Source organism: Ailuropoda melanoleuca, chromosome 11 (genome assembly GCF_002007445.2).
Source record: "Ailuropoda melanoleuca isolate Jingjing chromosome 11, ASM200744v2, whole genome shotgun sequence".
NCBI lineage: Eukaryota > Metazoa > Chordata > Mammalia > Carnivora > Ursidae > Ailuropoda > Ailuropoda melanoleuca.
In genome coordinates this window covers 46363882-46377402 of record NC_048228.1, presented here as the reverse complement: position 1 = coordinate 46377402, position 13521 = coordinate 46363882, and the positions used below count along the sequence as shown (strand labels likewise).

Genomic DNA, 13521 nt, shown 5'->3' with positions numbered 1-13521 from the left:
TAAGGGGTTTACTGCACCAGGCCAGGCTCCCTGCAAAGAACTTTACATAATTGTCACATTGAAAAGTCAGTTTGAATGTTAATTTCATTATTAATAGTGTGGTAAGGGCCAGGAGTCAGACTCCCTGAGCCTGGAGCTCAGCTGTGCCATCCAGGGGGTGGTGTCCTTTTTCCTCAGTTTCCTCATCTGTAAAATGGGCTTCCTTGTGAAAATTCTTTAAAGATAATACAGATGAGGGGCACCTGGCTGGCTAGGTTGGTAAGCTTGCCGTGCTTGACCTCGGGATTGTGGGTTCAAGCCCCACCTTGGGGGTAGAGGTTGCTTTAAAAAAAATACATGTGAAATATAAAGCACAATGAGTGCTTAGGCATGGAAAGTGTGGGGTAAAATGTTAACTAATAGTTTAACCTCCATTTTACAGCCATAAAATGAGAGAGTGAGTAAAAATGAGACAGTGAGTAAGGATCTCAGAATTAGCAGCCATAAGAGCATGCTCTGGACTCCTGGATCTCCCAGAAGCCCTTGTGTTTCCTCGCCACCCACCATCCTGCAGAGAAACCCCTTAAAGGGGAATGATGTGGTGGAGTGGCTGTTGTGGTGTTTGCTTGTTTATTTGTTCTTAAGAAGGATTGACTCACACAAGTTTTTGTTTTTTTTTTTTTTTTCCCCTGGGGGGAGATACAAAGTGAAGATCCAGAAGAGAAGGAACCGTGATGGGTGAGCCCTCAGAGAGACAGGAAGGGGTGGCAAGCAGGCACAGGTGCAGGTTCCACAACTTAGATGAGGAGAGGCTCAGTCAAGGAAGCAAGGGTGGTGTTCACATCTTGATTTTGTCTGGTATCAGAGGAGAAAGAAACTAGGAGGACGTTTATTTTCCTCTGTCCTCTTGAAGGCCAGGACACAACCAATATTCTTGACGGGATTAAAAAAATACCCCGTCCCTCCTACCCTTTCTTCTTTGATCTTCTCCTTTCCCCCTCCTCTCCGAACCACCCCACCCCTACTTCCTCTTCTCTCTCTCCCCCTGCTGGTTTGCTGGTTACTTCCCCCTTCCCTTCTCCCCCGGTTATAGCAGGGTCCAGGCTGCCTGCGAGGGACAGGGCGAGATTGGCTGCGGACTGTACAGATCAGCCAAAGAACGAAGTAGTGTCTCTCTCTCTCTCTCTCTCTCTCTCTCTCTCTCTCTCTCTCTCACACACACACACACACACACACACACACACACACACTCTCAAAACTCGGACCTGCCGCACCACTCCAATCTCTGGAAAAGGCAAGCGAGCGCCCTCCGGACCGCTGCGCGCACCCGTGCTCCGGCACTGCGCCCAACGCAGCGCTAGTGCCTTTCCCCAGCGCGGCCGCTTCGGCCCGGTGTTCTGGAAGATAAAGAGGGGAGGGAGGATAGAGACAGATCCTGAAAACACCCCGGCCACACACGCCGCGACTTAAGCTCGCTCTCCGCGTACAAGTGAGGACGGCGCCTGCAGCGCCCTGCCCTGGTGAGGTCCGCGCGGCTGCCGGGCAAGAGCCCACCTGCCGGTCTGCGATCAGCGGGCGCAAAAAGTGCGTCTGGTCGGCGTCCTGCTCAAGCAGCGCCTGGCGCTCCCGGCGCCCTCGCCCCCGCTAATTCGAAGTTCAACGCTCCGCTCTGTCGCGGGCCCCTCGCGGCCTCGGAGTGTCCCCCCGCCACGCGGGGAGCGGACGCGCGGCGCCGGGAGCTCGCTATGGCTGGGGCGCGCAGGCTGCTCTATCTGTGGCTGGGCTGCTTCTGCGTGAGCCTGGCGCGGGGAGAGAGACTTAAGCAGAATTTCCCTGAGCTCCACAAGGCTGTGCCAGGCGACCGCGCGGCAGGTGGTGGCTCGGGCCCCGTACTGCCCCCGCACGACAAGGTGTCGGAGCACATGCTGCGGCTCTATAACAGGTACAGCGGCGGCGGCAAGGCCGAGGCGGAACCGACACCGGGGTCCTCCGAGCGCGGCTCGCAGCCCGTGCGCCCGCAGCCCCTGCGCGAAGGCAACACGGTTCGCAGCTTTCGAGCCGGAGCAGCAGGTGAGTGCCCGAGGCGCCCCCTTTCTGCGGTCCAGCCCTGGGTTTCTCCGGGGACAAACCCCCCCTTCCTCGTCTGCCCTCCGCTCTCTAATGCTGCCTGGAGACCTTCTCTCACCCTGTGCAGTTGCCCCCGAACCCCCTCGGTCCCGTCACACCCCGCGTTTTGCCGGGAGTAATGCCAGTTTTAGAGCCCGAATTGAGAGGGAGATCTGGAGAGAAGGGGGCCGAGCAACTGAGTAGGTCTGGAGGAACTGCCTGGAAAGGGGGAAGGGGCTACCCCCATGCCCAGCGGAGCCCTCCTGCGCTGGGTGTCTGGAGCACCCCAGAGGTACCTCAGGCTGATGTTTCTTAAGCCAGCCAGCGGAAATTCCCTTGGACTGGGCTCTAGCCATGTTTACGTAAAGGCAGATGTCATTTTATGCCAACCCCGAGGCACCAGAGAGAAAAGTCACACTTGAACGGGACGCCTTCCCCTAGCCTTTTAGACAGTCGCTTCCCCAGACCTTGCACCCCCTCTGAACTCGCCTCCTCTCTGTTACTGTATTTGACACTTACTATTTGATAGTCCCTTGGTGACAAACACACAGACTAAACCAGGTGGTCGGTGTTTCGATTATTTAAAACCCATCTGGGCAAGTAGGGGTTGTACCTGTTCCACACTGGGAGGAGTTGATGGGGGTGGCCGACGGTGGATGTAAACACCTCTTGGAATCTGCCGGTGAAAATCTGCTCATCCCATTTTTCAACACACAGATCACTTCGGACTGAAATCCATGGCTTAACAAGGTTTCTCCTGTCCCCTGTGGTGAAGCGAATAACTAATGCTAACAGCCTGCCTCCCTTGTGCTAACAGCTTGAGGGAAAGTTTCCTGGACACTGACTCAGTTTCTATGCTTTGAAGACGCATCAGGCTTTTTTGTTCACTACATTCATGATAAAGGGAAATGTAACTGCAAAGCCTGTCTTCAGTGAACCATTGAAAAATAGCCAAGAATCTTCAAGTAAGGAGGCCTTGCCTCATGCTCTATCAATTCTGTCAGAATCACTAGAAAGAAATCTCCCAGAGCTTTGATATGTAGGACTCCTGGAAAAAGGAAAACCAAAGCATCCATCAAGGAAAGCCCTAGGCTGACACTATAAATACACTCTAGAGCTCGTAGGCATGATGACATTTACAATAAATGTGAATTATGCTTTCTAACGCAGAAGTCTTTAGCTAGCGTCTGAGCTGAACCAGATTTCACTTTCTTCTTAAAACCACGAGCATAATCTGTAAGGAGCTGCCCTCTGCTAAGGAAACAGAAACCTGCTCTGGGTTTTCCACAGTATGCCAGCCACATGAGGAGGCTGTCCTGACAGCTGACCACACCAGTGAGAGCCCTGTTTATTCCAGTGCCACTCTGAGGGCAGAGCTCAAGGAAGGAGCAGTGTGGGAGCAGCAAGAACTGGAAAGAAGTTGGGTGGGCAAGGCAGGTGGCAGTAATGAAGATACTCAGATTGCTCTTATCTTGATCGTCATTTTCTTAGTGCTATTCCTAGGGAGCCGCTAAAGCACCCAAGAGACAAATAGTATTTTTTGTATCAACAAGTTTCATTGTTAGTATGAATCACAAGGTTGGGAGGTGGAATGTGAGTTTCTTTCACTCACACCCATTGCCTGGTTGTTTGTACATTTGTCTTGGGCTGAGTGAACCATGCGTGGGAGATGGATAAGGATTTGAAGAAGGTGGGCCCCCAGTACTTTGGGGCTTCAGCTCATTCTGTGCATTATAATTTCTAGTGTCCCTTATCAGCCTCACTGGTCTTATACCAGCAAATGATAAACTCTGATAGGGAGGCCAACAGTTCCCTGGAAATGATGAATTGCAGCTTGAAGCCTATATACAAGGCTGTGTGCCCTGATAAGAAAAGTAATCCCTTTAGCATCCTAGAGACCATCTTAATGACTTATTCATCAAACGTAGACACTGGTTTTTGTGGAAGCTGAAGTGTCATGTTACTGCATTGGATGGAGACTCCTGGAGAGGTGGTTCGTGTTGGAGCCTTTCCAAGAGTGTTTAGTTACTCGCACACTAAAAAGACCTTATTATAAGGCAGTTCTGGCTCTAAGAAGGCACGACTTCAGGAAGGTGCTAAGGCTTTCATGTGTGTCCCTCTCCTTTATCCATATCAGCGTTTCCATAACACCCTTTGTCTTGTGACATATGTTCTGATGTAGGTGAAAGATGCTGTCTGCTTTAATAAATCAGATATGTTTTCTAGTCCATGGTGTTTAGGTTTCACAACATATGGGCTTCTCTGTAGCCACGATGTTGCAAATGTTAGTGGAGGGTCAGGTGGTTGCTATATATATGGGGTGGCTGCTGATCCGGCGGACTTTCCAAGTGCTTATCCAGGCTGAGTTATAGCCTTAGAGCCCTATTTGCTCCTTGGAACGTACCTGATTAAAATTATTTATTGTTCTAAACCTAGAATATCTTTGGTTGAAATTTAGCTGCTGTGGTATCCCTCTGATTACTTTCTACTTAAACCATTACTTGATGGTGGGTGGCATGCATCCTAAGTACACTTTCTGCTAACCCCTTTTCTCCTCCCTCAATGCTATGCAGTTGGTGTGCCAAAACCGTACATTTGGAACACTCATAAGTCTTTTTGTGATGTGTGAGGGTTTGCATAAAGATAGGTTTTATCTTCCCCTTTGTAAAAGGTAATTTACAGAACTACCGATGACAGAGAAATTTAGCTTTATAAACATACACCATCTTGAAGGAAGACAAGAGGCATATGAAATCAGCTTTTATTTTAATCTTAGTTTAAGTTGTCCTTGGCTACCATGTAATAAAAGAAGAGTATTTTACAGGAGGTTTTCTCCTGGCCTGATCCTTTAAGATACATACTCCGTGTTCATTAGTTTCTCATCATTCCCATAGTCACTTACTCTTGTTTTTCTTACTCATAAATTTTACTCCTTTAGGAAAAGTGATTAAAGCACACATATTCTTACTAGGGAAGTATCATTATTTTGATTTATGACATATAATGACAAAAAGATTGTATTCTGGTGAATATTTGTCACCTTTAAAAAAAAAGTCACACAGACTTCATAGATAAAAGAAAATTGAGGTAACTGGGACCCCAGAGTGAATCTTGTCATTCAGTGAGGAAGGGAGAGTCTTTCCTACGATAACCAAAACTCTTTAAAAATAAAGGATTATCATTTGATGTGTTTCTGAAGGACAAGGCAAAAATATAAGGCTTTGGGAAAGATAGAGTTAAGGGCAGAATAAGCATTCCAATAGGATAGAATGAGCATTCCTGTCAAATACATGGGCCAGTGAGCGAACATCGTTTTTGATGGGTTTAATGGCAAGAGAATATAATGACTTTATTAAGCATAGTTACCTTAAAATCTCTGGCACCTAGAAACTAGGCTTGAAATTAACGAGTACCCAGGTTATCTAATGTTTTCATTCAAAGGACAATCATACATCTGGAGAAGGGGAGACTGGGTATGCAGCTGCTTTGAATTACACACTACTTTGAATACATGATAGCCTTAATGAAGTTTTTACTGTAATAGGCAAGACAGCTTTACAATCTCTGACATTTAAAAGTCCATAATACCATGAATTCTTGATTTCCATCCTAATGGAAAAGAGAAAGAGAATTAGTTACATGAAGAAATTATTTAAATGTAGCTTTTTAGTATAATTAGTCACACTCAGAGAGACCAAGGGACCATGAGGGTCAATGAAAAAAAATCCCCTAAGTAGATAATTCATTCAGGAAATATTTATACATTAAAAATATATACATAATTAAGAATATATTAAGAAGGTTACATACATTTTATTTAAGCAGTGGAAGTTTATAAGCACTTGACTGACCCAGTTCAGATATCTCTAAAATTTAAATAGGGACATGAATGTTAAATGCTCTCAGGGGTTTTGGAGTTCTACAAGTTTGTATTTAGAAGAGGCTTTAAGGAAAGCCAGCTCTATCCCCCTTATATGGAAGAAGAAATGGATGTTGTGATGTATTTACCAATTTTTCAAACATACTGAACTCAACTTGAAACCTATGATTTCTAAGTCTAGTCTAATTTTCTAAGAGAAAATTTTGTAAACAGGGGTCTTTGGAAGATATTAACAGGTGTTAGGTAAAATTGAGTCCCATGGTCAAATAAGGTTTGGAAAAAAAATGATCATTTTTACTTGCTGTGGGAACTTTCAGGGCCTTTAAATGCTAGTGAGTCCCCTGACTAGTGGATCATTTTCTCCCTGAGAGAGCATTTTAGAGAATTGTGGTTCTAAGATATCTAGTTGGGAAACCACTGGTTCAAAGCCTTCCTAATTTCTCAGAAAAGGAAGATATATAAAATTCAAGTAAATATCACAACTGAAAACTGTCTCATTTCTCATTTCCCAACAGTACCTATCTCAGGATGTTTACTTAAATTGTTACTGTGTGGACTTGTGTCCAATTGGCCCTGTACCACCTTCCTGCTTCCATGTTTTAAACTCCTCTGACTGTAATTGTAGAGTCTTTCTGTCATTAAATTTCCATTTTTCCTGTTTTTTTATGAATTCTCCATCACTGTTTTCTACCATAGGGTTAATATTCATTATTTCACAGCTAGTATTATGCTTTTAAAAGAAAGGCTGCCTTTTTTGTGGAAAAATTCACTAGAACTAATACACATCACTTTGTTTTATCACCATTAGTATCTTGATTAAAGACACACTCAACACACCTATCAACTGTCTTCTATAATCACCAATGTTTGTTGTAAAAATCGTGCCTATCAAAAAGACCAGCCAAAATTATTGAGCAACCTTGCATATACTTCTATTTGCTACTCAGGATTTTTTTTTCTACAACATCCGAACTTTTCTCCCCGAATTTGGATGGTTTTCCCATCTATTCAATTTGTATATCCTAGTAATCAGTATCTTAATAACTTGATTTTGGTGGGAGTAGTGGAAATAAGTTTGGCCTCATCACAAATAGTCTCAGCTTGAACTTTCCCATGCCAAGTTTCAATTCAGAGTGCATTGTTATGATTATGTTACAAACCCATGAACACAGAATTATGTAATGGAAACATTGACCTAGTATTAATCAAGTGACACAAGTATACGGGGATAATATCTCCTTTGGACAGTAGTAAATGAGACAGTAACTGAAGAGCACTCATCTATGGAATATATTTAGAAATGGATAAAGTTGCTTGTCTATTCACATGCTAATAATGGCTGTGTACCAGCTATTGGTACCTAGTGAGTACTTTTGGTAATAGATTTTTCAGGAATAGTATGTTTAAAGGCATAGAGGTCTCTATTCATTTAAAACATCTATGCACATAAGTCATAGACCCCATTGAGCATGGTGTGTTTACTGACTCCTTCAGTGATGGACCTACCTTTACGACCATCATTTCTTGGCAATAGAACCACAGTAAATGCAGTGCCTAGATTTTCTTTGGGCACGCTATGAATAAAATCTGTGCACAAACTGATGCTACTGTATTACCATCGTCAGTAAGTACTTCGTACTTTGAGTGAATTCTAGTAAATATTCCTTTTATAAAATAAATGCATCTGATAGTTGTCGACATACAAGCACCTTTGTCTCATCCTCTGATTTTACAGTTAAAACAACTGAGACCCAGCATGATCTTATTTGCTTTTTCATCAAAGAGTATTTTAAAATTAAAATCGTGCATGGAATTAAGCTAAAGACTATTTGAATTAAGTGTAGCTGCTATCCTTAGGCATGGGTCAAGGAAAATGGTTTTGAAGTAAAGAAGAGATTCCTGGTATTTTAATTTTTCTATTACCTGAGGCTGACTTAAGAAATCTAATGGCTAATCTTGGCTGAATTGCTAATTAATAAAGACACCTACTATTGTTAGGCTCAGTTTCTTCGTCTGTCAAATGATTAAGTCATACCTACTGTGCCGGTCTCACAGAAAGATGGTAAAACTCACCTGAGATAATGAATGTGAAAATTCATGAAACGGTTAGAAGCTCTATGTAGATGAGATATTCTTAATATCTTAAAAAGTATCTCTCTCTAGGTGACTCAGTCGTTAAGCGTCTGCCTTTGGCTCAGGGCGTGATCCCGGCGTTATGGGATCGAGCCCCACATCAGGCTCCTCCGCTGGGAGCCTGCTTCTTCCTCTCCCACTCCCCCTGCTTGTGTTCCCTCTCTCGCTGGCTGTCTCTGTCTCTGTCAACTAAACAAATAAAATCTTAAAAAAAAAAAGGATCTCTCTCTAGCTTCCCACAAGACTTCACCATAGCGAAACTGTTGATCACGTGCAATTGTTTGTAGCACAAATACTACTTCAGCAGCAATGTGAGTATAAGGAGGTGATAGTCCCCTTATAATACAACCTATGATATTCCAAACCCACATTCAAGAAGTTACGATTTCTGTCCTGACCTTGGTGGCTGAGTGGAGCACAGTTGCACCTTTTTATAGTGATTTATTGAGGTGAATTGTTCTAAGGTATGGTCTCTGGATTAGCAGAATCAGCTCACGAGGGAACTTGTTGAGGATTCTCCAGCCCACCCAAGACCCTCTGAATTAAACTCTGGGGGGCGGGATGCAGAAACCTCTGTGTTAACAAGCCATCAAGGGGATTCTGACGCATGTTTGAGACACGCTTGTCAAGCTCATGTCCCTCAAGTGTTGAGGATCTTATAACCGGCGTCCGAAATCTAGGATTGATTAATGTGTAAATCCTGGTCTCGTCTGGTACTTTTCTTGGGCCTTTTCATGGACAGATGGTTTATTAACTTATGTAATGGTAAGCCGCTCTCACTGTAGAAGGTATATCACCGTCTTTGGGGCAGTTTTTTCTCTGCAGTGGACTTCAAAGGAAGTTAATGAAGCCTTCTTACTCTTCTTTCATAGCTGCAGAGAGTTTGGGGCCTAGCAGATTTGGTAGAAGGAGGTTATGGTTCAGGGATCTATAAAGCACAACTCTGAAACGCAAAGAGCATATCTCATTTGGTTCTTGTGTTCTGAGGACCTGGCGTAGTTCGCCACGTAGCAGGCACTCAGTAAATATTTCAGTTGAGCTGAATTCGATGTCCAGGGAACAAGATAAGAAGAGATAGTAGAAAAGCTATCAGCCAGCCAAAGGATCCTTTAAAAATAAACTTGCCATGAATGAAGCTCCCGGGAGGCATTTTACCATGTGTATATCAGATCGCAGCACTAGTCTACTCTCTATACAACTGTTCCAATAATGCTTCTTTTCTGATGAACTGAAAGGAAACGCCATTTGTACCTCTACCCAAGAAGGGCTTCTGCTGACTTTGGAAAGTTGAAACAACTTGAAAGTATTTTCACTTTGGTGTTAAGTAGGAAACATTTTTGAATCTGGTAAGTTTACACAGTTGTGCATTCAACAAATTTGACAGATATTTTTTTCAGTATATAAATACTCCACACTGTGCAAAGTACGAGGAGTTCAAAGATTTATTGGGACATGGGTCTGCCCTCTGAGAGCTCACAGTCTAGGAATGCCCTCAGGTGGAGGCTAAGAGTAGATAAACTGATTAATGAACATGTTGTTATTCTAGAAAAACATACATTATATCATCCTTGGCCACGTTTTACTTTGGACATAGAGAATGGTTGTCTTGAAATCCCATAAAACCCAGTTGTTTGACTGGCACTCTGCAAGAAAAACAAAATTCTGTGACTTTGTGTTCTATTTGGAAAGTCTCTATCTTGCCTTGCCTGAGAGCTCAAGGTGGCCGAGAGACACTGCCTTCTGGACTCAGTAATCTGCAAGCATTCAGTAACGGGGGGTGGATGGGGCTCTTTCCTAGGCACCCCTGGCATTTCTCACAGCTGTACTTTGTTTGGAGAAAGAAGTAGGAAAAAAAATGTTGTCCTGAGTTACATATTTTCTGTATGACTAAAATGTTTTCCCTGCTTTCTGGGGATTTAACTAATCATCAAGATTTCATTTAGTCTATTTGTTTTAAAATCAGACTTTACATAGAAAGCTTTCCATTGTGTGTTCTAATTCCCTTTGAAAACATTCTGTGTGGGCCAGCACGAAGGTAAACTTCCACTTACCACTCCCTGGGCACCGCCTCAGCGGCTCCGTGCTGGGAGCTGAACCCTTGCGATGGCACGGCCGGTCCTAAGTTAGAGTTTCCTCACTGCGTCCTTGGTTTCCCTAGGCTCAGGTGCTTTGTTTTCAGTTGAAAACAGAAATAAATCTTCTGCCTTTATCTATGAATCAAACTCCGAAAAATGTCTATACAGTTAAGAAGAGCTGGGCTCCTCTCCAAAATCAATGTTAACTCGCTCGGCCCCAGTTTTGCATTTCTACTGTGAATAGGTCGGACTCAGTCTGTTTATTCATGAAAGAAGCATTTACTGAGCAGGGTGCTAGAGTGAAGCCCTATGCTTGGGGCTGAAGCATCCGATATAGTTACTGCAAGATCTTCCTTTAAGACATTTATGGTCTTAGGAAGAAACAATAATATGATGAGAATCATATTTGAGGCAGAGCTCCAACCGAAGGAGTGCGTTGTNGGGGGTGGTGGGGGGGGGGGGGGGGGGGGGGGGGGGGGGGGGGGCGGGAAGTGCCTCCTCTTTTCCTTAAAAAAGCAAGTCTGATTATCAAGGAGAGCAGGGATGAAGGCACTGCAGGGAGGAGCCACATCCTGACAGGTGTGCAAAGAGGAGTGTAGCTTGAAACTCACCTGATGTCTGAAGCCTCTTTAAATTCACGGATCTTTTGACTCTATTTTGAAAACTCAAAATAAGATGATAATGCCAATGGCCAATCCTAACTAGATGCAGTTGATGTATTCTCAGCAAGGAAAATCCAAGCTCCTGGTAATGCCAGCAAACAGTAAGAAAACAGCTCCACCTATTGGTAGTTATATTTTGGCATCGAAACCTTTCCTGAGGAAGAGCTGAAAATACAGCCTGGGGTCCTTCCTTGCAAGGGATCTGAGAGGTTACCTAGTGCATCTCTCCTACCCTCCATACCGTAAAAACAGCCTCCTGTAATAGTCTTGAATTAGGACTATCTTATGTTCGCCCAAACCCCCAGATGCGTCTCACTGTCATACCAGACACGTAGAAAGTCATTCCTTATGCAGACCGGTCTAGATTCGGCCTCTGCTCTCAACGATCACTTTTAGACCTCAGCCTCATCTCTGACCCTGAAAAGAAAAACCCTTTGATTCTTCTGCAGCCCCTCAAGTATTTGTCAACAATTTTCATGTCATCGGTAAACCGTATTTTTTCTGCCTTCAGTCCCTGTGTTCTCTATTTACTCAATTCAAGCTTGAAAGACATAGTTTCCAGACCCTTCAACATGTTGGTTACTGTCTCCTGTATCAATGAACTGGCTAAAATGAGGGCATCTAGAATTGAAGCATGCAGCTCTAGTGTAATTCTGGTTAATGTCTCCTAGTGCCTGAACACTACAAGCAGCCTGAGAATGCATAAGCAATTGCTTTTTAACCTGATAAAACCCACCATTGTTTTTTATCTTATTATTATGTCAGTTTGTTCTTATTAATTGGAAGGTATACCTCAGGTTTCTAATTCAATAATTCCAAATGGGTAAATATCAGAATATTTCAGAAGAAAAGGTGAGCACTATAGCATTTTTCGTGCACTGGTATTGGAACATAAATACCTGTGTCTGGAGATAAAACTGTACTACTCCTGGAGAAGAGAGAGAAGCCTACTGCAGCATCCCTGTTCTTACCTATGTGAAGACTCTCATTTGGAAAGTTAAATTAATTTTAAAAATCTATCAAATAAAAAACATGAGAGTAATTGAATAGGTATTATCGCTTATTTCCACTTGCAGGGAGGTATCGATCTCCTTATTTAGTCCTTTATAACTCATCTGCTCAACTGCACGCAGCTCCCTCATTCCTGTTTTCATCCATTGTAAATACTCACTAAATATTTGTTAAGTCCTTTGGAGGGAAAGAGCATTAACTTGCACAGAAATTAAGTATTTTAAGGTAAAAGAAGGCAAAAATACAACATTGTGTTAGAGAAGTCAAGAAATGTTTTTGTGAAATGGTTGAGACTTCTAGCTTATTGTTAAAGTGGAAGAGGAGGTCATCTAGAAGAGCCGGGATAATGGGCCCCCTGGCCTGGGGAGAAATGGCAAAATGTCAAGTGCTGAGTGAGACCTAGAGTTAGGAGCTAAATGTGAGTTGGCCATTCCTTTTCTGAATTCAGGCGGCTTAGATGTCTGTTAGGATTAGATTAATTTAAGACATTTTAATAAATTTATCTTTAAAATACTGGAAATATTGTTATGCAAAAGCCCCCCCCCCCATATGCAGCATTGCATACTGCCAGAACGGGGTCCTTCCATTTCCCCACCCCCAACATCCCTTTTTCCCTTCATTCTTAAAGTCTGGCTCAAAGGTTAACTCTTCCCTGTGTATCCTTCTTCCTCTTACTCGGGCAGAGTTCAATGCTCCCTTTGGTACTGTTCCAAGAACACAGTTAACACCTTTGACAGCAGGTAGCATCGTCGTGGCCTATCTACCTGCATATTGCTTCTCAGGCACCACCCCACACAGCGTGGACCTCAGTGGGCGTTTGGGCCGCCCTGAGACCCAGTCCAGGGGCCAGCCCCTAGTAGGTGTTCAACTCAGAGTTGCTAAAGTGAAACATTTGTTTTGCTTTGGTTCTGGCTCTTTGTTGGCTGTAGTGGATGTGTTTGTGTACTACACAAGTAACACAGCTAAAGCTGTGTATAGAACTGCCATGCCATCGAGCACCGGTGCTGACCTCCCCATTTAACTCTTAACGCCGTCGTAGAGCGGTTTGTTGATCTCAGACTTCGGACTGCGGACTGCACTGATTAGCCACAGCTGGAGGGAAAATTAAAAAGCAATCACCAAAATTATCTTTATCAAATGTTCTTGGTAAAGGAAAGTCTGTTGCATTCCAAGAAGGAACTCTCTTGCCCAACTTACTTTTTGGTTTGAGTATTCGTGTTAAGCACAATCCTAATCCTTCTCTGCACTTGGAAAAAAAAAAAATAAATGCCTCTTTTCTTTCCTTTTGGACTATATGCCTACAAAAGTGGTGGTTATCCTAGACTATCACTGTCCAGTAGAAATGTAATTTGAGCCACAATCGTGAGCCACATATGTAATTTAAAATTTTTCATGGCCACATTTAAAAATACAAAAAGCAATAAGTGAAATTAATTTTAATCATATATTATTATACTGAAAATGTTCTGCACCCAATTCTGATGTGGATGAAGTGGGTCAGAAGGTCCCCACACCAACAAGCAATTGTCAGACACCAGCTGGGCATCTGAGACGTCAACTCAGTCTCAGAGTCTCTCAGTCTCTGGAGATAGCGTCAGATCCCACAGGCAGGGGGCTCAGTCCCACAAGACCACTTCAGATGCCAATCCCCAGCCCCGGCTGTCACCTGGAGGGT

General features: G+C 43.6%; 1 protein-coding gene across 1 annotated transcript in view; it reads left to right on the top strand.

The window, feature by feature from the left end:
* Positions 1-1054: 1054 nt before the first annotated feature.
* BMP3 (bone morphogenetic protein 3) overlaps positions 1055-13521 on the top strand; it is a 35118-nt gene continuing 22651 nt past the window's right edge. The window contains exon 1 of the mRNA XM_019794596.2: positions 1055-2049. Coding sequence (XP_019650155.1) covers positions 1725-2049 — 325 coding nt within the window. The 5' untranslated portion in view covers positions 1055-1724. The remainder of the gene's footprint in view (positions 2050-13521) is intronic.